This window comes from Populus euphratica, unplaced genomic scaffold (assembly GCF_000495115.2).
Source record: "Populus euphratica unplaced genomic scaffold, PopEup_1.0 scaffold213.1, whole genome shotgun sequence".
NCBI classification, from domain to species: Eukaryota; Viridiplantae; Streptophyta; class Magnoliopsida; order Malpighiales; family Salicaceae; genus Populus; species Populus euphratica.
This window is the reverse complement of record NW_011499916.1, coordinates 771,019-797,905: the sequence shown is the minus strand read 5'-3', so window position 1 is coordinate 797,905 and position 26,887 is coordinate 771,019. Positions and strand designations below refer to the sequence as shown.

Below are 26,887 nucleotides of genomic sequence, written 5' to 3'. Positions count from 1 at the left end.
AATGGACATAATTCATATTTGGTATTTAATTTTTTTTTTTGACATCGGTCCTTTTCTGTAAATAAAAGAGACGTGTCGACAAATAATATTTATTTTATAAAATAAAAATTATTTTGATATCATTCACAAATAGATATATCAATTCTTGAAAATTGGGCTTTTGACTTATGAACAGTGATATGATAAAAATGGGTGTTGAACCCGCGTTGTTATTTATTTTTATTTTTTTTTGTTTTTTTTCACATGTAAAAATTTACAAGTATTTATATATAAAAATATCATAAAATACCATAAAATATCATAGAAAATTACCTCAGTACCCCTCTATAGGCAAAAGACTGAAATATCCTCGGATTTATCGAAAATTTACGAAAATGCCACTGGACCCGCGGTTACTGTTCACACGCGAAATTTTCCGGCGAGTTTCCAGCCAAAAGATAGTCAATTCTGGTAGATCTAAGGATGAGGATTCCGATGGTGGTGGTCTCGTTGGCCGTTGATGGCTGAGGAGGGAGAATCGACGACTTGAAGGTCGATGTCGGTCGCGGCCTTTTTCCGGCCAAATTATCCGGTGAAAAAGTGTGAAACTGCCGGGGTTTTGCTCAGGGGGAGGCGATGCACAATTCTGTGGTGGTTTCACGGCTTGAGACGGCCGGAAATGGGAGATCCGCGGAGAGAGAGAGAATCGCCGGCGAGAGGAGAGAGAAGCTCTGGGTTTGGATCTGGTGTGGACGAGTGTATGGCGCACTCGTGCCTCTGAAGGCTGTGAACCGCTGTATCTCGGATGAACAGATCGTGCGGCTGTGATTCGTTTGATCTCCAAGATGATCGGACGGTCAGGATTGAATGGGCTACTATCTGGTGTGGCGCCGTGTACCGAGTGCTCGGTATACCTGCTGACGTGGCGCAACCAGATCGAAGGGCAGATTATTTGAACGGCTGAGAGTGATTTGGGTTTTAATTTGGTGTGGTAAAGCCTATTGTATCCTAAGAAAGAAAAGGCTCAGATCTAAACACTATTAGATCTAACGGTTGGGATATTTTTGGTATTTTTTAATTTATTAAAAAAAACTTTAATGTACAGAAAAAATATAAAAAAATAAATAGTTTCCAATAGTAACCTAAATAGTAACCTGCTCGATTTGAGAATTGCAAATGCAGAAATCAATTTTTTATTCTCTTTTTTTCCTCTGCTGTCTTGAATTCATTGGCTATTTATAGCCAATGAATTCAGACAACAATTCACGGATGAATTGTTAACAATTCACGGATTGTTAAAATTTTCAACTTCCATCGATTACTATTTGTTTTATTATATATAATAATACTAAATAATAATATAATAATACTAAATAATAATAATATTTATTTATAGGGGTAAAAATTAAAAATTCAAATCAGTATTATAAAAAGTTTTTCATCCGCTAAAAATTAATTTTAAATTACAAAAAAAACTTTTTTATACGGGTATCAACTCGGTCGACCGGGTTTTTTGACCAAAAATACCAGTTTTGACCCGAAACAGCCTGAAACTCATTTTTCATCCCGGTCGACATGGTGGGACCCGTATTGACTCGGTGGATTCGGTTTTGATCGAAAATGACGGTTGACTCGAGAAAATATATTTTAAACTCTTTTTTTTCTTTTTTTTTATTATATTTTTTTGTCATGAATAATAAGATAAAATAACATTCCAAAAAATTTTAGTGAATCCAAAATTGGGTTACAACAAGGTGCATAGGATGTGGATTGCTCAGATAGTGTGATAATCATACGAAAGATACTCCTGAAAATTGCCCATGAAAAAAGGGGAAGCATGAAAAATCATGGAATCATCAAAGGAAATGGAGGATATGTGGCCAAAGAAATTTTGTCCCCAGATCTTTAGCCTCTTCTTTATATGAGGCTTCCATTATAATTGGAGTTTGAAGAAAAAGTTTGAGGGATGAAATTAAAAAAAAATAAAAAAACAATGCAAAAAAGAAGAAGAAGCAATTAAATGAATCAAGATTAAATTCATCATCAAAATTAAATGAAATTTAATGTCTAGGAAAAAATCAAATGAGATTAAATGTTCAGGGAAAATTGTACAAACTAATTCATTATGAAAATAATTAAAAAAATAGCATTTAAAAAAATTAGAATTAAATTTAACATAAAATTAAATGAAAATACAAAATTACGGGTGGAATTGAAAAAAAAACAAATTAATCAAGAAAATAATTCAAAACAAAACAAATAAAAATTAGAAGAATGACGACTAAATTTAAAAAATCAAATGATTAGGGATGAAATTGAAAATAAAATCTAATCAGAAACAATTAATGTAAATAAAACAATTGTAAATAAAAGAAGAGGGATTGAATCAAAAGAAAAAATATATTGAATAAATTGAACAGTTGGTATGAATTTTTACATAGCCAACACATAATTCAATGAAGAAAGAGAAGAAAAAGAAAAAAAAAAGAAAAAGAAAAAGTAATTTCAAGCTAAACCATGCAAAACTATCATATACCCGCCATCGCATAAAGAAAGAGAACGCCAAGACAAATCAAATGATGTAGCGGGATCACGGTTACAACTGTTAGAGCTAGTTGAACGTATCACCAAAAAGCAATTTAGCGAATAATGCGTTGACATGTGCGAGACATGCGTTAACAACTTTTTCATATTTCTTTTGGTGCAAAAATTGAAAATGCCTTTAGACTAAATAATATTAACAAACAAACCATAATGAAATTATAACCAAGCTCTTGAATTCAAGGCTAAAAAATTTAAATAGTAAAGGTAATACAGTAATTCAACTATTCTATAAATTTTGAAAATACAAAAACACCCTCGTGCTAAAGGCATTAGATTATTTTAAAGGGTTATATTAGTAATTTTATTGTGCTGTTAAAATTTTAATTACCAAAATAACCTTGCATAATCATAAAAAAAAAACATTTATATCATGATAACAAGATCATCCTATCCCTAAAGCTAAGGAAAAGGATAAAATAACCAAAATATAAAATAGTCATTGTTAAATAATATTTATGTAGTCTTATTTATTAAGGGTAAAATAATATTTTCAGTTTAATCTATATATACTTTGCTTGTATTTTGGTTAAAACCAAGCATTCATAATATACAGATTATTCATAATTTTAACCTCTTTTTTGTATTTGATCTTAATTATTTTAACAGTCATAACATTAACATTATTGTAATGCATTTTAGAGTCACTTTCAAGTATTAATTATAATTATAAGACTTGAGTTGAGATTTGATATGAAAAAAAAAACTTGAATTACCGGATGATTATGTCAATTTAAATTAATTAATTTTTTAATTAAAATAATATTAATTTATTTTTTTAACTTATTGTTAACCCGACTATGAAAAAAAAGTTTGAGTCAATAACTAATATATATATAAAAAAAAGCTTCAATCACCATTTTTTTTAATTCATTGTTCACTCAGCTAATAGAGATATCGTATGATCAAAAATAGCTTGGATCAAGAGGTTTGCTCCAACTGGTAAGGATTTGGGATCAAGGGGTTTGCTCCCTCTGTGGTCTCAGGTTCGAGTCCTTGGTTGCTCATATGATGGCCACTGGAGGCTTACATGGTCGTTAACTTCAGGGCCCGTGGGATTAGTCGTGATGCGCGCAAGCTGGCCCGGACACCCACGTTAATCTAAAAAAAAATAGCTTGGATCACATGATTATTATGACAGTCTAACTAATTATTTTTTTATTAAAATAATATTTTTTTTATTTTTTTAACCCATCGTTAACCCGGAACTAAATATAGACGAAGTTTGGTAAAGTTAATTATTAGATCAACCATGGCCGGGTTAATGTGTTCATTTTGAAATTGAAATGAAGTCAAAGTAAGGTTTCAAAGCGTAAGTTCACTTACTAGGAAGTTTCTTACGATTTGCACATCTAGAGCAAAAACCCACCGAGCAGAGGAGCCAAATTAACATCTCAAGAGTTCAAAGTACTAGCTGGAGTATATTTTACACCGTAAAGGATTGTGGTTTCCATATCTGTTGTATAACTGTGCGGAACTTGTGGTCTTATGGCGCATGCATCTGCGAGACGTGAAGGGTATTATTAGCTTCTGGTTTCATTGCAACTCGCAACGCTCACGAGACTCGGCGTCAGGAGTTGTATGCGACGACGCCATTGTTTATACACGACACCTCCAAGCCACAAACTCTAATTTTCGTTGCTGGATTTGGACTGTCCCATTGAGGGATAGTGAACAGGTTAAGGGTATTTTCAGACCAGTTTTTAAACATTAACATCGATTTTTTTTCTTTCAATTTAATCGTATGAAGATCATCAATGGATATCAAACATAAAAGATCACATGGGAGCTAACCCAGCTCAGTCGTTACCAACCAGTATAAACCTCCAAAACACGAATCTTGGTTCTATAATCAACTCCCTGCCTATTATTCTATGACTGCTTGACAGGCTACACTCATGCTTGCTTGTTATATTCTAATCAGTTGATTATTTGCTAAGAACTTTTCTAATCATGTGATATAATATATGCTAATTATTATTAACAAGACTCCATTTTCTAATCAAAATTTCTTGTTCACAGATGAGAGAGAGGGAGGGAGGGGGAGGGGACATGATCACATGCCATTTTTATTATTAGTAGATGCCTGCATGAAGATTGCCTGATTGCAAGGCACTTAATTTCTTGAGGTAAAAGGCTTCAGGAGAGAGAGAGAGAGAGAGAGAGGAGAGAATTTCCTACACATCTCTGTCTGATAATGATTAGTGCATCCCATAAATTTGAATTAATAAAAACCAACATAAATTCGAGGCTCCATGGAAGGTGCCGAGCTAGGAGCTGTTTGTAGATGTGGTGGCTAAGCCAAGTTATTATAGAAAATAAAGAGGACACAGTGCCCTACATGTGAGCATGGTTTGGGGACAAAGCAAAGAAAACTTAGAGCCTGCAAAGCCATTCACATGGTCTGGGACTGACATCATCCCCTTGCTTTCCCTCCTCTTTGCCTTTTTTCTTTTCTTTCACACCATTGCCCTACTCTAATTATTAAGAGCCACTACTAACTTCTTTATTATTTTTGTTTAATATAATTTGTTAATAAGGTCAGAGATATAAGAATAGATTTTGATGTTAATTTATGTATTTTTAAAATAAAAAATATAAAGAACATATCTTCTTTACCCATGTCTTTCCCGTCCAAGAACAATATAATATTCGAGTTCTGAGTATTCATAGCTTCCACGACAAAAGATTTATTATAACATATGGTATCATAGCTCGTTAATTTTTTATTTTTTTTTGTTTTCCAACCATGTCTGCCTTCTACATCTCTACTACCTCCTCCTCAATGTCTCAATCTCCCCCTCCTCCGACTCCTCTCACCCGCTAGATTACTCTCAAAATTAACCATGACAATTATTTGCCATAGGAAGCTCAACTTGTTCCCTGCCTGTATGGCCAAAAAACTCTATGGCTTCGTCGATGATCATAGCTCTCCCGCTCCACCAAATTTATTAATGCCCCACCAAATTTTGTCTATGATTTTTGTTTGAGAAAGATCAGTTGATTTTGAACACCCTTATCTCTTCTTTGTCTGCACCTGTTCTTCAACAAATTGGTGGCCTTGAGACCTCTTGTGATGTTTAGGTATCACTTTGGAGAAAATATTTTCTGCCACGTCTCGTGCCCGCCAAAGGAACACTCTAGCTGTATCAATTGAGTGTGTTTAGATTATTTTCAAAAAGCTAAAAGCTTTACTGATGTCACTATTGGACATCCTCTTGGTGATTCTGAAATCACTTCATATGTTTTGTGTAGACTTTCCACCGAAAATGATTTTTTAATACCGTAGTTTATACATGTCTGTCTTATATAATTATATAAATTATATCTTGGAGTTTTACTTGATAGTTTAAATTTTTAAATTAAATTAGTTTTTTGATATGATATTAGAATCTTGTTGACTAAGCGATTACAAGTTTGAAACTCACTACTCTTATTTTATATAATAAAAATTAAATATAAGGTAATATAAGTCTATGCAAATTTAGAGCTCAAAAGACTTTTATTTGAGGGGATATGTTAGATAATTATATAAATTATATCTTGATACCTTACTTAATAATTTAATTTTTTAGATTGAATTAATTATTTGATAATTTAGAACTCTATACCTTTGATAAACTCTATGGTCATTTGATAATCAATGACTTATATTTGGAAAAAGGTTGTTATTTCATATGACATGTTTCAACATCTCTTTTATTAATATGGTTGTATGAAATTCTCAATCTCATGATCATGAACACTACATAAATAACCAATTATTTCAAGGACATGGTCATGGACAAAGCTATGGTAGACCTAACTCATCTGCAACTATAACAAACTCATCATGACCATTTTGTTAAATCTTTCTCAAGGTGGGTCATAATGCATCCAAATTCTAGTATAGAATTGATCATGATTGTCAAGCTCCTTCGACCTCATAGACATACAATAAAACTCAAGTATTTTTAAATCAATTTTGACATCCAAACACTAGTTCTACTCATCTTGTCATCTCTTACTTAGAAAATCTATTCTCCATAATAAATACTATACTGGAGAAGATCATTTCTTAGTTCGTATTGGTAAAAATATGCATATCATAATTTGATTTTTTTATCTTTTTCTCCTCTTTCAAATTATTTTTCTCTCAATAATGTTCTCAATGTTCCTTATATATATATATATATATATATATATATATATATATAAGCATTCTTTCTAATTATCAATTTTTCAGGATAATTATATTTATTTTGAATTTCACCTTTTATTTTTTATATGAAAAGTATTAATTATCAAGAGTTGCCCTTTTTAATGCCAAGAGTAACCATAGACTCTATCGATTACAATATATTTCTAAGGCTTACCATTCCCTCTGTAGTCCATCTAAGTAATTGGGTCTTTGTTGAGAAGTGATATCATTGTCCAAGATATCTTACATTATACATTTTTCATCAATTTAACTCCACGCATCAGTTAGTCACTTCTAATAATTTCTCAAATAATATTTGTCACTCATGTCAACTTGAAAATAGTTATAGGCTTCCATCTTATTTATTTAAATCTATTTTAAAATGTGCATTAGATTTGTTATTTATAAATGTAAAAGGTTCATCCTCTTTAACTCTTTTGTAATAACAATCTTTATTATCTTTATTTTATTGATGATTATTCTAAATACATTTCGTTATTTCTTATTTCTTTCAAATCTAATATGTCTACTATTTTTATCAACTCTAAAGTCATGTTAAAAGGTTTTATGGACATCCTATAAAAGTTGTTCAACTAGATTGGGGATGTGAGTTCAAGAAGTTACATCATATCCTCATTTCCTTGTAACATCTCTCACCATCTTTTATTTTTAGATACACCATCAAAATAGCTTGGTTAGATACAAACATAAAAATTTAGTGAAAATAGGCTCCACTATTTTTATTGTTGCGGACATGGTCTTATTCACTACTACCTGTCTTATCAAAAGATGGTCATCTTTCATCACCAAAATAAGTGCCTTTTTAAATTGCTTTACTAACAAAATCTAGTTGTAATTTTCTAAAACATTTGGTTGTACTTGCTAGCCTAATCTTCAAACCTTACAATAATAATAATAAAAAAAGATGAATTTTTGATCCTTTCATTGACTTCTTAGTTATAGAACAAACACAAAGGTTATAAGTGTTTAAACCCTTCCACTATTTGATTTCTATTAGTGTTGTTTTTGGACGAACAGTTCAATTTCTACAATCAAAACCTTTATCGATAAATTCTAAAGACCCTTAAATGGTCATTATCATACCTTCTTCAAAACCAACTATAGTTTCTACTCCAAATCCAATGCATTCTCAAGTGTCTTAAATTGTCATGTTTTTAAGCATAAAAAGATTTGTGGATGGTATTATAGCTTGTCAACCTATTATACTTCTCACCACAACACTAACTCTTATAATTTCAAAACTTAAAAAGAAAACTTTTAGCAGTGGAGTCAAATTCTTAGAATGGCGTTATGCCACTAATGATGAATTAATAACTCTTATATAAATAGCACATTGACTATAATCCCTCCAATTTCTAAGCTGAATATAGTTAGTTACAAATAGGTATTGAAAAGAAAACACCAAGTAAATAGATCTCCTGAAAGATAGAGGCTCGTCTTGTGGTTAAAGGATACCACTAACAAGATATCCTTGGTTGTGGTGAAACTTATAGCCTAGTTGTCAAGCAGCCTCTTACAATTGCTCTCATTATTTATATTGCTATTTTATCAAATTAAATTATTCATCAATTAGATGTTAATAATGCCTTACTACCTAGCATTATTGAAGAAGACATCTTCATAACTTAATCTTCAGGGTTTAAACATTTATCTTCACCTAACCATGTTTATCACTTAAAGAAATCCTTTTATAGCCTGAAGTAATCCTCAAGAGCATAATACTCTTAATTTAGCTCTAAATTTTTTGAAATAGGCTTTATAGGCTCCAAATATGATACTTCATTATTTATTTATAACCATTGGTCGATTTGAGTTTATATCCTTATATATGTTGATGATATTATTATAACTAGACAAATCAAATATTCATTACCCAACTTATTAATACTCGTCATCTCGTCTTTGCACTAAAAAACCTTGGGCCATTGCATTATTTTCTTAGAGTAAAAGCTTGTTTCACCTCAAATAGGTTATATATATCCCAACAAAGTTATATACGAGAACTTCTTTAAAAAGAAAATGCAAAGCCCATCTCATCTTTCATGGTATTTACCACCAATCTCTCTAAAAATCATAGTGACCCCTTTTCTGATTCTTGAATATACAGAAGCATAATTGGTTCTCTCCAATGCCTAAGCTTTACCAAGCCATATTTTTCTTTTACAATAAACAAAGTATGTCAATTCATGTATGACTCAACTAATTCTCACTAGAGTGTTGTCAAGAGAATTCTTAGGTATCTTTTAACCCACTCCTCATCATAGCTTTCTTCTTCAATAGTATACGTCTCGTCATCTTTAAACTTTCTTAGACTTCTACTTGGCCAATTGTCCTAATGATCACAACTCCATCATCAGTTACTATTTTCTTTAATTATATCTTATTTCATAGAACTTTCATAAGTAAAAGACTTTCTCCCATCCAAGCACTAAAGCATAATACGAGCCATTATCAATACCATTGCCAATTAAATTCTAGTCCAGTCACTCCCAAGTGAACTTAGTCTGAAGCTGCCTCAAATTTCAACTCTTTGGGATGACAATATCAATACATCGTATTTCACAACTAATCCTTTTTTCACTCATAAACAAAGCATATCTCCATTGATTATTATTAAGGTATTTAAGGTATTTTAAGGCAAAATATTGGTTGAAAAATGAATTTTTTTGGACCAAGAAGTTAGAAACTTGACTTTCTAGCCAACTGAGTTAACGGTAGATAAACCACAAATGGCACATTATCTACTGTTACCCTTTGTATTTTTTTCATTTTTTTGGATTTAAATTTAAATACACTATAAAAAACTTAACATTTTTTTTCAATTATTATATGAAAAGAAATGCATGAATATTATATTAAATAAAAATTACATTTTCAAAATTTTTTAATATATTTTTGTTGTAATTTTATCACATTTATGATTTATGTTTTTTCTTCAATCATATAAAAATTACAAAAAAAATTATTTTATTTATTTTTAATACCATGATGGATTTTTGTTTAGAAAATAGTGCTTATAATTTTAAAAATATGTTTTTGTTAAAACAAGTGAGAGATGGATCAATAAGAAATGGAGTTTACATCGGAGAAATATAATTTTTTTCTTCTCATTTCTCGTTTTGAATCATGAAATTTTGTTTTAGCATAGTATAAATTATTATTTTGGTTAAAAAATATTTACATCTAATTAAATGAAAAAAATTAAATATCTCTACAAGATACAAGAACAAATATGTTAACCTACATAAAATCATTGATTTATTTTATTAAATACATGCGTTAAATTTTTATTTCACACTTCAAATATTGTTAGATGTTAAAAAAAAAATAACATCACCTTTTTTTTATCATTACAAATTAATGAATCGTAGGTGAGGTGACTAGTAGTTACTACAATGGCTAATCTTTTTTTTTTTTCCTTGTAGTGTGTGTGTGTCTATATATATATATATATATAATAAGACCCCCATCTGCAAACAGTGATGTTTGAAAGAAAACTATATGGTAAATAAATATTAAAAAAAACATTAATTTCATTAATTTTAAGTGGTTGATATAATGGTTAATAAATATTTACTTACTTTTTGGATTTTCTAAATTTAAATAAGCTAGTATTTTAAAAAACAATTATTAAATTTCTCATATGAATATAAATACTTTATCTTTAAAAAGCATTGCAAAGCCACTTGAAAAATGCTGCCATACACATATAGAACATTAAGGGATTTGCTCCCATATGTTTTTTTTTTTTGGCCCATCAAATGTTGCCATCATCCATACAAATTACAGGCGATTCACACGCAAGTTCCTCCCATCTTCCTGAGGCACAATAAATTCGTACGGATCTTGATGGTCCTCTTTTTTTTTTTTCTTCCTTTTTTTTTTTTCTAATTGAAGTACCACATTGCCCCCCTGCCAGTATTTGTTCATAACCTCATTCAAGGCTAGTATTACTGATTGAGTGATACCATTGTTTCAAGATTTTTTTAATAAAAGAATAGTTAAAATAATATTATTTTAAAATATTTTTTTTAAAAAATAAAATCAATTTTTATCTCAATTTTAATCGAGTTGATTAAATTACGAGTTGATTTATTAGGCTAACTAAGTTTGATGAAGTCAATTCTCACTTAATTTAACATATATTCTAGTTCTACAAAATTAATAATATTTTAAAAAATCCTTCTGGTATTCAAGTTTATTTCATGAAAAGCCAACGCCCTATTGATTCTAAAATCCTATTTTTGCTCCTAATTAAGTATAAGGATACCATTGGATTAACCAGAGGCACTCTAAGTAGCAAGAAAAATTAAAAAAAATAAAATTCGTGACATAAATAGAATTATCCTTTCAATTAGAATTAAATTAAACAAGGAATGATCTATAAGAACATCAAAGAATCGTCGAAGCTCCTATCTTGACAGGGAAGAGAAGACGAGCCCAAGAACAGCGGTTTTGGTAATTGGTAATTTGATTTCTGAAAGAAAGCCTTTGATTACTAATTAAAATTATTATTCTTATAATTATTTTATTTTAAAATTTCAAATACAAAATAAAACTAGTAGCAATCCGCAATACTTTTTTTTTCATTTTTTTCCTTAATTTTTATTATTTAATTCCAGCTTTATGTGCCTAATTTCATGACAAATTTGTCAAGAATTTTAAGAGAAAAAAAAAATCAACAATAGATAATCAAAGTGTAGAATAAAAAGAAAACCCATGGCCAAACTAAAATTCAGGAGAGTTTTTATCATCTTCATCCTTTATTTTTTCCTTCTTCATGGTCTTTATAGTTTTTATAATTTTAATTTTGATCCAAAACTCATTTTTTTAAATTTATATAAATCCTTGAGTTAGGAAAAAAAAATAAAATCGCTTGATAATAGTGAGTCGTTTTTTAACATAAATGAGAGGAGTTTAATGGTAGGGAGTTGTTCCTATAAATATGTTTGAAATGTTAATCATGTTTTGCTTATATTTTTTTTATTTGAATGAATTTTTTTTTGTTTTTTTGTTTTTGAATTGTTTTAAGATTAGTATATGGTTTAAGAAGATTTTTATAATGTTTACTATGTTTTTTGGGTGAAAATAATTAAAAATAAATTTTTAATTTAAAAAGCCTCATTTTAAATTTTCGACTATCATAGTTGAATTCTAAACTACTGCCTAACAAAAGATGTGTTATCTATTTTTTTATATGAAAAAATATAGCCTCATGCTTTGACTTTTTTTATTTTCGATTATAAACTTGTTAGGCTTTTTTATTTTTGATTATAAACTTGTTAGGGCACCATGCTTGCCCAACTAACTTGATAAGTTTTTTTTGTTAGTTTAATTAATTTTTTAATATTGAGTTTTTGTTGAATTTTTTTATTGGTTTTTATTTTTTTGATTTTATATTTTAATATATATTTTATTTTAAATTGACCTTCATATTTTTTTATCAAGTAATTAAATAAAAAAAATATTATTAAACCAAATGAAATTTATAATCCAAATTACAGTTTGAGAAGAAAATAAATCAATCTAATATATTTTTATTTTAATATAAAAAAAAAATATAGAGATATTTTTTAAATCAAACTATAATTTTACATATTATTTACATTGGCTTTGAACTTCTAGGCAATGCCTGGGTTGCTTTTTTGTCATTTGTCAAAAAAAGATACCCAGAAAATGAATGAGCCATTGATTGGAGTTGTTTATCTTCAGGGGGGGTAGGGTGGGAAATCGAGATGTAGAGAAAGGGTAAATGGTAATTTTCTCTTTTTTAAAATGATTTTAAAATAATGAGACTATTATTGTAAGGGTAAGGTACCCTTCCGAGGGCGGGTCACTTAGGGCACGCACGTGGTCACTGATTCCGCTACTTATTAAACAACTAGCGACTTTTAAGTAATACCGTTGAGACACAACACAAACACAACCTCCTCACAGCTGTTGATAGTTGTCCGATCCTCCCCCCATGTGACCCCACTGCATGCCCCTCTCCCGCAGAGAGAAATAAGTTTTCTTTCTAATAATATATACTTTCATGGGAAGACATGAGATCAAAGGATTGGCCTTTTAATGATGGTGTTCTTCTTCTTCTGTCTTTCTTCCCCCCTTTTCCTTGCCCTCTCTCCAGCATCACATTGTTCTGTTTAATTTTATAGTCTTGTTAATCATCATCATCATCAACAGCAACAACTTGTTGAAAATTGCTGGCGGATGGTTTTTATATAAACATATATATACGTGTATGTATATGTCAGTTTGTAAGAGATTGTTTTTGAAGTTTCTCTTGATCTTTCTTTGTCATCTGGTTTTTCTTCTTCTTCTTCTTCTTCTCTGAATTGTGTCATTTTGGATTGTTCGTCATATTGCTGTTGTGATTACATATTACAATACCAAATGGCACAATTACCTCCGAAAATACCAAACAATATGACACCGAGTTGGCCTGATTTCTCTCATAAGAAGTCACCTTCCATTTGTATTATGGGGACATCGCCACCCCACGATGCTAATGTGGTCATTCCTACCGCTACCGCTAACACCACCGCTACCGTCTCATCGCAAAACCCTTCGTGGGTTGATGAATTCCTCGACTTCTCGTTGACGAGACGTGGGACGCACCGGAGGTCGGTGAGTGACTCCATTGCATTCCTAGAAGAAGCACCGACAATGCTAGAGGAATGTCGTTCCACGGGTGCACCGGGATTAGGGTCACGACATAACAGTAGCAGTGACTTTGACAGATTTGATGATGAACAGTTTATGTCCATGTTTAACGATGATATCTCAAATGCTGTGGCAGCTCCTAATTCAAGCTCCACACCTTCTTCGCCGTCTGATCATAACAGCATTAATGACGAGAAAGAAGCTACGCTGTCTGAACGACAGCAACAGCAGAAAGTGAGGAATGAGAATGATGAAGGGCAAAGTCTATCTGAATGGGAGACACCAAGTACCGTCGCAAGCGCAACCAATCCTGCTACCACTTCTAATGAAAAGAAAATCGATCCCAAGAGAGTTAAGAGGTAAGCATACACATAATAACAAAAGGTGATTTTTTTCATTTTCGGAAGACAACGATATTCTGTATTTTTTTTAATTATTAATTAAGTTAGCAAACGTGAATTGTTCAAACCCACCTTCTGATCTGCAATTTAATGCATTTCTATGATAATTTTGTGTATTTTAAGTTTACTTTTTAGTTGGTTGATCCATTGAAAGAATCCCAAGCCATAAATATTACTACTAACATGCAATCTTGTTGCATTCATGTCCGTGTCAGTTAATTTAGGTATCTTTAACATGAAAAGAAAAGGTCATCTCAAAAGTTCTAAATTAGGATAGGAAGGACTCAAGGATTAGCTTGAGAAGAAATTATTTTCGGCCACTAGATAGTTTTAGAGAAAGCAAAAAATCAGTGCTCCTAGAGTTATATACGTCGTGTATATATACTAGACAATAATATTGTTAATTTACAGCCTTTATGAGAAATCATGCTCTAGTAATTAACTTAATTTGAGTGATTACACAATTTAATTATTATTTTTTCACTTTATCAGAATCTTGGCAAACAGACAATCTGCTCAAAGATCACGAGTGAGGAAACTGCAGTACATATCTGAGCTTGAACGTAGTGTAACATCATTGCAAGTATGTAGTTTTCAATGATCCCTTGAATTGTCTCTTACAACTCTTCATAATTATTTAGCTAATTATTCTGTATGGTTTGAATTCTGTGCTCAATGAAGGCTGAAGTTTCTGTGTTATCACCAAGGGTTGCATATCTAGACCATCAAAGGTTGCTTCTAAATGTTGACAACAGTGCTCTTAAGCAAAGAATCGCTGCACTGTCTCAAGATAAGATTTTCAAAGATGGTAATTAATCTCTTACTTATCCTTAATCTCATCTTGATCAGGATACAAAATACTCTAACAATAGTTTCAGTCCTAAGTACATAGGTTAATTGTAGCGATCAGCTAGCTATCTTGAGTGAGCTAGAATCCATTTCATAATTAAAGCAACTGTTAGTGCATGTTCACAAATATTTTACAACTCCATATTTAATACATAGCATGTGAATCGATCCCCTTTTGTTCTATATAGTATTAAGGAATCAAAATATAATATATGATCAATTCTTAAGATTTCAAAAGTGGGATTTATAGTTTTTTAATAAGTTTTGCTCAATTTTCTCTGGGGGGACCAAAATTGAAATGGTAACTAAATGCGACAGCTACACATTAAATAAGATGTAATTTTCATCATCATCATGTTATTATAGTGAGGACAAATTCGTATAGTATATATATAGAAATTCTCTCAGTACTTGATATATCCACTGATTGTTAATCTGGGCACAGGTATATAGCTAGCTAGCCTTGAATAAAATGCATCTCGTGGTAGGTTGCCCAGTTCATTTATTTTACAAGATAAATGTTTGGTTGAATGGCTGTTCTGGAGGGTGGAGAGACTTAATTCATAAGGGACAGCCAAGCCAATTTTAAGTCCTTAACTGCTATATATACATTTCTTAATCCACTGGTATTAATCCCACATGGGTTAATAAGGTAGTGCATTTTCAGAAAGGAAATGAAAAATCCCATTTAAGTGAACCCAAATTGTAATAGATCCGGCTACAATCATGAGTTCTCGCGGTGATTTTCTATAATGTGACTGGTTTGGTCTCCACTAACCTTGCATATGCAATAATGTTTCTTGCTTGCAGTGCTCAAATGCATTGAATGTTTCAAATTTTGAGTACTCAAAGCTTGATGGTCGCAATATATGTTTAATACTGGATTGGCCAGACTAGCTAATTGATTTGGAACAAATGCAGCTCATCAAGAAGCATTGAGGAAGGAAATAGAGAGACTGAGGCAAGTTTATCAGCAACAAAACCTCAAGATGGATAAAACGAATAGCAGCATCAACCAGAACAAATGACCCCACAACTCCTACTAACGAAAAATAACGGCAGCTTCTTCGAGTTTAGCTCCTCTCCAGTGATTGTTTCAAGAATGTTAATAGTGAAAAGTAAATCCTCTTTATCATGTGACAACAGGGAAATGGTACAAAGTGACATGATTTCATTATCTGACTAATCCCTACAAAACAATGAAGAAAATTTTGGAGCATCTTAAGCATCCAAAAATTTTTCTTGGATGCTTAATTAAGTGGGATAGGAATATTTTGGTGTTTGAAAGCGAAGGTAGGTAGAGTTCATTACTCTCTTGACCATGCTTGGAAAATTTACTGGGAAAAGATAGTCACAAACATTTTGAAGAGCTGGGGCCGAGATTTGGATCTCTCCCTGTGCTGCTGCCAACTAAGCTGTGCATTCACGTGCAGTGTTCACATCTTGCAGGGACCACTCAAGATTTGCATGATTGGATGCCTAGCAGAGAAAATCATGTGCATCTGTGATTTAAAAGAGCCCAAAAAACAAAAAGAAAAAAGAAGAAGTAGCTGATCAGAAAAAAGAAAAAAAATATTATTTTTCTTGCTTTAACTGCTTAGGAGGAGGGTTACCATGGCTGGTGATGATGATTCTTTTGCATATTAAATGTTGTTTATTCTTTCTATAATTCATGTTGGAAGGCAAAGTATGATGGTTTATGGGTCTGAAAGAAGGAAGGGTGGGCTGTCAGGGAAGTGTTTTTTGATACTTACTTTGATGTCAGAATTTTTTTTCTTTTTCATTGTCATCTTTGCTGTAATAATTTTTATTTTTCAAATTACTACTGAAAAACTGAATATTCCCAATTGTATATAGTAAAATTTGTAAAAAGTTGTGTAATATTGTATGTGTACTGATGGATGGTTTGATCGTGGATACATTCTGAAGTGTACATCAAAATTTATCAGACATGAAAAAATAATTATCAGCATTGTTGGATTTCCACGTACGAGAGCACTTGAACCATAAATGCTTAAATACTTTTCTGACAATAGGAATAGTAGTTCCAGTTTTTGCTGGCTTTGCCATTAATTTTCCCTCAAACCCTCTGAGAAAGAAGTCTAGATCTTGAATCTGGGTCCTGCTGCTGCTGCCCCTTCCCTTGCTTTGGAGCTGAGAATAAGAGTGTTGGGACAGAAGATAGATGATTCAGATTTAAGTGTATCACAAAATGGCTTGAGATGAATCCTTCTTGGAAACTTATGACCTGTGTATTTTAAAGAAGAATTCAGTAATCTTAACAACTGGGGTTTTCCAGACATTACATGTTAAAAGAGACGTTGGTGGCATGCCCTTTTCATTCAGGACATTAGGGTATACTTACAAGTGTGAGGCATTTCTTTTTTCTATTGATGATGAAATATGGATGCAATTTATCTTAATTTATCCACCAAAACCTTGGCTTTTCTTTTGCCTGCATTTTCCATTTTCTAAAAGGAGGAGCCTTGTTCATGTGTGGCTGGATCTTGCTGCGTTTCCTTAACGTTGTCCAGATCAATCATTCTGTTGCAGCTGGATCAGGTTGCTGCTGCTGTGGCTGCTCTACATGTGGCTGATGCTGCTGGTCCTGGTGGTTCTTCTGCTGTTGCTTCTTCCGGGGCTATTCTTATTTTCTTGCGGGGACAAGTACAAAAGAGCAGAAGAACAATTGTGGATGTTCCAACGGTAATTCCAAGGAGTCCCCGGAAGCTAGAAAGTCGTAGTCTGTCAGTATGGCCATCGGATTCTGAGGCCAAGCACTTGTACGAGGAGGTCAAAGAATTATCTAGGTCTTTTAATGCCCCACTTTCTGCTACCTCTACAACTGCTTCTGAAATGTCAAGAAGATACGGGGAACTTCTTGAAAAAACCTCTAAACATAAGATCAAATAATCTTCTAACAATACTGAAAACGCTGTAGAATTGAAAACACATGGAAACAATGAGACGTTAATGGTGAAACGATACTCACAAATCCAAAACCACCAACTCTGAATGTTGGTCCTGAATTAGTGAATCGCTTGCAATGTTTAGCTAGGAAAACTTCGATGCAAGGAACATCAAGATATGCTGCTGCTATCTCTTCAGTAACAAGAGCTTGAGCATAACCATCTCTTGAATCAATCCTTACAATATTGTCAGGGTGAATCTTTAATACATCTCTCAAATCTGCCACCACAAAGGAGTCTCCATCACACCCAATCTTTGCTCCTGTCTTCCGTAGTGTCTCACGTCAACAGTTGCCGGACCAATCCTTCGAGCAGCAAAGATGTGTTATGTGTGTGGACACAAATGGACGGTGGCAGCCATGGTTGAAATTATAGTCAAATGGTAGGTGCCTAACTTGCCCACCATTGTTGAACAATCATCTCCCTCCTCAGCTATAAATAGAAGATGTATTGATAGCTGAGATATACTACGAGATAGAGAGAAACACAGAGAGAGAGCTAAGGGTGAGAGTTGAGTTGAGTTGAGAAGTTTTCTCCTCCTCCTTGTTTTGTTGTTTGTATTGCTTTTGAGCTTGATTAATACAAACCAGTAGCTCCGTGGAGTAGGCAAGTTGCCGAACAACGTAAACGTGTGTGTGTTTGAATGTTTGGATCTCCTAACAACTGGTATCAGAGCTTGTTCTTGAAAGTTCTTGAAAAAGAGGGTGTTTGATCCAAACTCAAAACTCAAAGTTCTCAAAATGTGTTTTTGAACATACCACCGTGAAGAGGACGACGAGAGGAATCCACTGGTGAAAACCCGGCGAAACCCCGACGTCCTGCATGCCCGCACGCGCCTACACGCGCCACCACCAGGACTGCCCACGCGCACAGACGCGCCGTACGCGCGTCACGCGTCTTCCTCGCCAATTCCTGCAAATCGGCACTGCCACATCAGCAGCCACGTCAGCCGTCCAGCACAGTCAGCAGCCGCGCGCCCCTGCCACGTCAGCCGTCTGACCGGTCAACCAGCCACGTCATCCCCTGCCACGTCAGCCGAAAATCTCCGCGGATCTGCCACGTCAGATTAGGTGGGCCCTACATTGCCTACGTGTGTGACACGTCATCCTGCCACGTCAGCATATCTGGGTTTTGATCCGGTGTGGCGCAGAGACTATGCCTCCTGCCACGTGGCTTCATCTGCAGCGTCCAGTTATCTCAAGTTTTGATTGTTTAAATCGGAGCCATCCGAAGTCCGATTTAGGTGATCTCAGTGTCGTTTCCAGCATTTTGGGCCATTCCGGACACATCTGTAAGGTCAGATTTTTGAGATTCAAATCCGAGAAAGAGTAAAAATGGCTGATGATATAAAGGCTGCAGGAATTGAAAAATTTGATGGAACTGATTTTGGATATTGGAAAATGCAAATTGAAGATTATCTATATGGGAAGAAACTTCATCTTCCTCTGTTGGGGAGCAAGCCAGAAAACATGTCAGAAGAAGATTGGCAAATTCTTGATAGACAAGTCTTGGGCATTATCCGGCTATCATTGTCAAGAAGAGTTGCTCATAATGTTACAAAAGAGAAATCCACAGCAAGATTGATGGAAGCCTTGTCTGGGATGTATGAGAAGCCATCAGCAAATAACAAAGTGCACTTGATGAAGAAGCTGTTCAACCTGAAGATGACAGAAAGCACCTCTGTTACACAGCATCTTAATAATTTCAACACCATCACAAATCAATTGTCATCCGTTGAAATTGAGTTTGATGATGAGATCCGAGCACTTATTTTGCTAGCTTCACTTCCAAGCAGTTGGGAAGGTATGAGAACAGCCGTAAGCAACTCAGCTGGAAAATCCAAATTAAAGTATGATGATATTCGAGACCTGATTTTAGCTGAAGAAGTACGAAGAAAAGACTCGGGTGAAAGCTCAAGTTCAGGTTCAGCTTTCAACATCAACACTCGAGGAAGGAGACAAGACAGAGGCTTATCCAGAGGCAGATCAAAATCCAGGTACAGAAGCAAAAGCAAGTTTGGACCCCGGAAGCAGGTTGGATGTTGGAATTGTGGCAAACCTGGCCATTTTATGAGGAGTTGCACAAAACCAAAGAAACCTGAAGCTGATTCTGTAAATGCCACTACAAACGAGGTACAAGATGCTTTGATCCTTGCTGTACATAGTCCTATTGATGATTGGGTTCTTGATTCTGGAGCTTCATTTCACTGTACTCCACACCATGAAATGATGCAAAATTACACTGCTGGAAATTATGGGGTAGTCTATCTGGCCGATGGACAACCATTGGAGATTGTGGGTATAGGAGATGTGCAAATTAAGACAATGAATGGATCTACATGGAACTTGCAAAATGTAAGGCATGTTCCTGAACTAAAGAAGAAGTTGATCTCGGTCGGACAACTTGATGATAGTGGCCATTCAATCCTTTTCTCTGGAGGAATGTGGAAGGTATCAAAGGGAGCAATGGTTTTGGCTCGTGGAAAGAAAACCAGCACCCTGTATATGACCACAAGATCAGCAGATATAATTGCCTCTACTGAAGCAGAAAATCAAGCGCAGCTATGGCATTGTAGACTCGGCCATATGAGTCAAAAGGGGATGAAGATACTTCAGTCAAAGGGAAAGCTGCCAGAGTTAAAAAATGTTGATCTAGACATTTGTGAAAGCTGTGTTCTCGGAAAACAAAAGAAGCTCAGTTTCTTAAAGGTTGGCAGGACCTTAAGACCAAGAAAACTAGAACTGGTGCACACAGATTTATGGGGACCAGCTCCAGTAGCATCTCTTGGCGGTTCGCGGTACTATATCACTTTTATTGATGACTTTAGCAGAAAGGTATGGGTCTACTTTCTGAAAAATAAATCTGATGTGTTTGACACATTCAAGAAATGGAAGGCTATGGTTGAGACTGAATCAGGTTTGAAGCTGAAATGCTTACGATCTGATAATGGAGGAGAATACATTGATGGAGGTTTCAAGGAGTATTGCGCTGTCAACGGTATCAGAATGGAAAAGACAGTTCCAGGCACACCACAACAGAATGGTATTGCTGAACGGATGAACCGGACCATCAATGAACGAGCTAGAAGCATGAGGTTGCATTCTGGGCTACCTCAAACATTCTGGGCTGATGCAGTTCATACTGCAGTTTACTTGATCAACCGTGGACCATCAGTACCTTTGGAGTTCAGACTGCCCGAGGAAGTCTGGAGAGGAAAAGAAGTACAGCTTGCTCACCTAAAAGTCTTTGGGTGTGTTTCCTATGTGCATGTAGACTCTGATGCTCGCAACAAGCTGGATGCCAAATCAAAGAAATGTTTCTTTATTGGCTATGGAGATGAAGAATTTGGATTTCGATTCTGGGATGATCAAAACAGGAAGATTATCAGAAGCAGGAACGTGATCTTCAACGAGAAAGTTTTGTACAAAGACAAATCAAGTACAGAACTAGAGATAACTGATTCAGATACGAGTCCACAAAAATCTGAATTCATACAATTAGAAGGGCTTCCTGATGTTACCACTCAAGAGTCCACACAAGATAGTTCAAGCACTTCAGTACCCACCACTTCTACACAAGATAGTGCAGAGCCAAGTGAACCAGCTGTTCGCAGGTCTTCAAGGACTATAAAGCCTCCACAACGGTTCACACTTCTACTGAATTATATCTTGCTGACCGATGGTGGTGAACCATTAAATTATGAAGAATCCTTACAAGATGGAAACTCGAGCAAGTGGGAGTTAGCCATGAAGGATGAGATGGAGTCATTGCTGAAGAACAAGACTTGGGAGTTAACCAAACTGCCTGAAGGAAAGAAGGCCCTGCAAAACAAGTGGGTTTATAGAGTAAAGACCGAGCATGATGGAAGCAAACGGTTCAAGGCAAGACTTGTTGTAAAAGGGTTTCAGCAAAAGAAGGGGATCGACTATTCTGAGATATTTTCTCCAGTTGTGAAGCTTACAACAATCAGAGTTGTTCTGGGGATAGTAGCTGCAGAAAATTTACATCTTGAACAATTAGATGTAAAAACAGCATTTCTTCATGGAGAATTGGAGGAAGACATTTACATGCAACAACCAGAGGGGTTTGCAATACCAGGAAAGGAGAGTCAAGTTTGCAAACTAAAGAAGAGTCTATATGGTTTGAAGCAAGCTCCAAGACAGTGGTACAAGAAGTTTGATAACTTCATGAGTAGTACGGGATACACAAAATGTCAGGTTGATCATTGTTGCTATGTCAAACATTTTGACAACTCCTATATCATTCTACTGCTATATGTGGATGATATGTTAATTGCAGGTTCCAGCATGGAAGAGATTGACAAGCTAAAGCAACAGTTGTCAAAACAGTTTGAAATGAAGGATCTGGGAGCTGCTAAACAAATACTTGGCATGAGAATCATCAGAGACAAAGACAAAGGCATACTAAAGCTTTCACAGGCAGAGTATATCAAGAAGGTTCTCAGCAGGTTTAGTATGGATAATGCTAAGCCAGTATGTACACCTCTGGGGAATCATTTCAAGCTCAGTAAAGACCAGTCACCAAAAACTGAGCTAGAACGTGGATACATGGACCAGATCCCATACGCCTCAGCTATCGGCTCCTTGATGTATGCCATGGTCTGTACTAGACCAGATATTGCCCATGCAGTGGGAGTTGTAAGCCGATATATGAGCAATCCTGGAAAGCAGCATTGGGAGGCAGTGAAATGGATCATGAGGTACTTAAAAGGCTCATCGGAGACATGTCTTATTTTCACAGCTGGCGGTTTGAAACTTGAAGGCTTTGTAGATGCTGATCTAGCAGGAGATGTTGATAGCAGAAAGAGTACTACAGGTTATATATACACTCTAGGAGGCACTGCTGTTTCTTGGAGTTCTACCTTGCAAAAGATAGTTGTTCTTTCAACGACAGAAGCTGAATATGTTGCAGTTTCAGAGTCCGCAAAAGAGATAGTATGGCTACAGAGTTTCCTGCAAGAAATGGGCAAGATGCATGGAAAAGGTACTTTGTATAGTGACAGTCAGAGTGCAATCTTCCTTGCCAAGAATCCAGCATTTCACTCCAGAACAAAGCACATACAAATCAAATATCACTTCATCAGGCAATTGCTCGACGATGAACAACTGTTACTTGAAAAGATCTGTGGAAGCAAGAATCCAGCCGACATGTTAACCAAAGGAGTTACTCTCGATAAACTGAAGCTGTGTAAAGCTTCAGTGGGTCTTGAAGATTAAAAGACAGACCTAACACCATTTGTGTCCAAGTGGGAGATTGTTATGTGTGTGGACACAAATGGACGGTGGCAGCCATGGTAGGTGGCAGCCATGTTTGGTGGCAGCCATGGTTGGTGGCAGCCATGGTTGAAATTATAGTCAAATGGTAGGTGCCTAACTTGCCCACCATTGTTGAACAATCATCTCCCTCCTCAGCTATAAATAGAAGATGTATTGATAGCTGAGATATACTACGAGATAGAGAGAAACACAGAGAGAGAGCTAAGGGTGAGAGTTGAGTTGAGTTGAGAAGTTTTCTCCTCCTCCTTGTTTTGTTGTTTGTATTGCTTTTGAGCTTGATTAATACAAACCAGTAGCTCCGTGGAGTAGGCAAGTTGCCGAACCACGTAAACGTGTGTGTGTTTGAATGTTTGGATCTCCTAACAAGATGGATGTTAAACTAGCGGTGAAGCTTTGAGTGAGAACTAATGCAAGAAAAGGCCACACAACAATCACGATCCGAGACAAATTGCTACGCAATTTACCACCTGCAATTATGTGAAACAAATATCTTAGTCCACCTTTCAGCAAGTCAGAAACTCTATATAGGCTTGAAAAAGTTTTTACCGTTTAATGAAAATAGTGTTATGAATGCAGAGGAGAGCATGAATCCAATTTGGTTCCACAGACTGCCTTTCAATCAGCCAAACAACAAGTCCATTATAGATATTGATTATCCCTATTGAGATCTACATGGGTGTTGTGAATGGCTTTGTGAACAACCAAGTTCTGTTTATACTTTTAGTTATGGCGTAAATCAAGACTTGAAGGCCTGAATCCGCATAAGGTTGCGAGAACTCTACAGACTGGAATCGATTGGCCACTATAGCCGTATCAGCAACCACTGCATCAAAATTCTGTTCCAATTTCAAAATGAAATTTAGTCTTGGTATTCCGAAAAAGCTAGTCACATAAAACTGGTGAAAGTAAATTTTATTCCTAATTCAGAAACAACAAATCTACTTTATTTATCATCTAGCTCTATTATGAAACTGCAGCAAAAAGAGAGCTTGCCTGAATTTTGACTTTGTTCTACAGAGAATCATAGGTTCCATTGAAAGGAACAAAAATCTGGGGCAAGTAATAGGGTAAGACCTTCAGTGTAGCATTGAAGACATTGATGGAAAACCCTTTAACACCATGCCACGACTAAGCTTTACGTGAATTCCTTACAGGTACTCCACTCTTAAGTGGCTCCGCTGACGTTGGTACTGCCCATCCTCTAGGGACTGACCAAGGGCTTCCTCCTGGCCAAAATGCTTGTCCCAGAAGTCTCATTGACTTGTTACACTTGGTAGCTTCATCAATGCTCTCAGAGAAGCCTAATTTCCCAGTCCACTAACCAATTTCTCTATAACTTCTCCCAACCGCATTAATATTTCGAAAAATGCGTGCAGGTGAGAGAATTCCCTTCTGAAAATTGAATACACCAGCTTAGCCTTCAAAGTTGCTTTTAAATATTCTGCTTACAATATTTCCTCTGCTAATGGATAGCATAAGGGAGTTATTTGTTGAGTTTTGAAAGTTTCTTGAGCTAGGAATTCCTTCCGTTAATGCAAGAGAACACAGCCCACATTGCATCATAAACTTGGATTTTTTTTTCTTCTTTGACAGAAGAAGTTTTTTTTCATGTATCACTGGAATGACGACAACTTATGATGCTTTTGGTTCCGTCTCAAGCAAGAAACAACTTCAATTCCATTTGGCCTTGAAGGAGTTGACATTAGCTGGCAAAAATATGACTAAGTTCTTAAGGAAAGCAGGGTTAATTGTTGATACTCTTGCATCTTCAAGATTACCAATGTCCAATGCAGAAAAATTCAATGCAAATACTTAAATAATCTCACCAAATGAGTATCATCCTATTACTGCATTCATTTTCACATTTCATGAGTTATCAGATCAATTAATTGCTTATGAAATTTTGTTGAAAAGCTCTATTTAGTCACCTGCTTCTACTGCCAATGTTGCTCAATTCACTGCCAATAATAATAAGAATCATAATAACAATAGCAACTAGCAAAGTAATGGTTTCAGAAATTCTACGAAATTCACCGGGGATCCTTGTCAAATCTATGGTTGAAAGAATCATTCAGCCAAGTGTTGAAGAAGAAAGCATAAAAGCAATTTTGATTCACCCACCGCAAACGTGACTACCTTCACCATCTCTATTGGTGGCTCAGATTGGTTTCCTGATATGACTTCAGATCTTGCCAGTCTACATATCTCTAAGGATCATAAAGATACTAATACTGTTATTGTTGGTGATGGTAGTGATGTCCCTGTCAAAAAAGTAGGCCAGTCTACTTTATTAGGTGCAAATTCAAAGGCCTTTTCTTTTCTTCTTCAACAACAACACAGTTGCAAGCATTTCCTTATACGGATCGGGCAGGTACACAAGATGACAAACAAAGTATATAAGGTTATGCATGGTTTTTAGGTAAGAACTTGATTTCCTGTTCAGCTAAGAAACAACCAATAATGTCTAGATCATCCACTGAAGCAGAATACAGGGTTGTTGTTAATGTCTCTTCTAAAATCTTTGGCTATGATCACTAATGAGGTAACTTTGTCAACGAATTGACATCCTTATCTTGTAATCTAGTTCTTAAAGCCAGGACAAAGCACATAGAAATTGACTTTTATTTTGTTAAAGAGAGCATTACCAAATGGTAACATTAAAAATAAAGTCTAATATATCTCTACCAAGGATCAACAAGTAGATATATTTACAAAGACACTAGCAGTTATCAGACTTTTATTTCTCAAAGAAAAGCAAACACCATACTAACCTTGAGATGGGTTTTATAAAACACATTCAATGAATACAAAATGCGTTCTGCTCTCCAGCTTTGTCTATTCAAACAGCCACTAATTTTCTTTATCCGCAATGATTAGATCATTCTCTTCAATTATTCTTAAATCAAGGAACCCACCATAGGTGGAATAGTCTTAGCCACATCAAAGTCATAAAAATTCTCGGTTAGAAATGGCAGGCTGAACATGAAATTATACGCCTCTAGTGTCACTGGGAATTGAATTCAAGACTTGCCTGAAGCCCATAATTACCAGCTCAATCACACATCTCGGTATCTTCTGCTGAGATTCTGAGAAAATGAATTTCTTCAGCCTGTATTTTTTCCTGTCCAGCGTTGAGTTTTCTTGTCAACCATTAAGCTACAGAAAATTGCAAACACTAAACTCCCAAGCCAGCTGTTTATTTAAGCAATGTCAATGCCTAAAGCTAGCTACAAAAACTGCACATGGCTAATCATCAATTTACATATGCAAGTGGACATAATGGTTGTCGAAGACTTTCTCAAAGTCTTACTCTCAGTGTATACATCGTTGTCTTCAGACAGCAAATAAACTGATAAAAATAGGAAATAAACATGGTATCTAAAGATAAAAAGACTGTCTTCCTTGAAGATTCTTTGTGCCATAAATTTTTGTGTTACAATATTGATATGATCCTTATCTTTGTTCTCGTGTGTTTTTCTGAAAAGCCAGTTTCTATGCGCCAAAATTCGTCCGAGTACTGCGCGTAGAACACACTCATATGCTCATGGCAGTCATGGAACGACCATTTTCAATGAAGACGGAATTAATCCAACCTCTTGTTCTGTTCTATCTCTGATTTAAGCTTAAAATTTGAAGGAATGAAATTATTATGTATTAACTGACAATTCATAAACCTTTTTTCTTCTTTTTTTCAACCGACCACTTCACTTTGATTTTTCTCCTCAGGTTCCCTCCAACCAAAGCACCGCTAATGCTTCCCCCTCCATCAATAACAAGAACTCTTCCTTCACCTTCGGTTTCAAGAAGCTCCCTGACCAACAAGTTGTCCTCGACCACCTTAAGAGTGGCAATGGGGCCTGAGAATGCCCGGCTCTGGCCATATATCTTGATAATAGAGGGCAGAACTCGCAAGTCACCAGATGCCAA

At 34.9% G+C, this 26,887-nt stretch overlaps 1 protein-coding gene and 1 long non-coding RNA gene across 2 annotated transcripts; one reads left to right on the top strand and one right to left on the bottom strand.

The window, feature by feature from the left end:
• Window positions 1-12,718: 12,718 nt before the first annotated feature.
• LOC105134637 (basic leucine zipper 61-like) lies at window positions 12,719-16,258 on the top strand. Its single transcript, XM_011039113.1, has 4 exons — window positions 12,719-13,803; window positions 14,338-14,428; window positions 14,527-14,653; window positions 15,616-16,258. Exons 1-4 carry the CDS (start codon window positions 13,175-13,177, stop codon window positions 15,720-15,722), a joined length of 954 nt encoding a protein of 317 aa, XP_011037415.1. The 5' UTR covers window positions 12,719-13,174; the 3' UTR covers window positions 15,723-16,258.
• Window positions 16,259-16,889: 631 nt separating this feature from the next.
• On the bottom strand, window positions 16,890-23,578 carry LOC105134636 (uncharacterized). Its single transcript, XR_844032.1, has 3 exons — window positions 23,507-23,578; window positions 23,330-23,427; window positions 16,890-17,985 (listed from the first exon to the last, which is right to left on the bottom strand). It is a non-coding gene; the product is annotated as an uncharacterized LOC105134636 (long non-coding RNA).
• Between the last annotated feature and the right edge of the window lie 3,309 nt (window positions 23,579-26,887).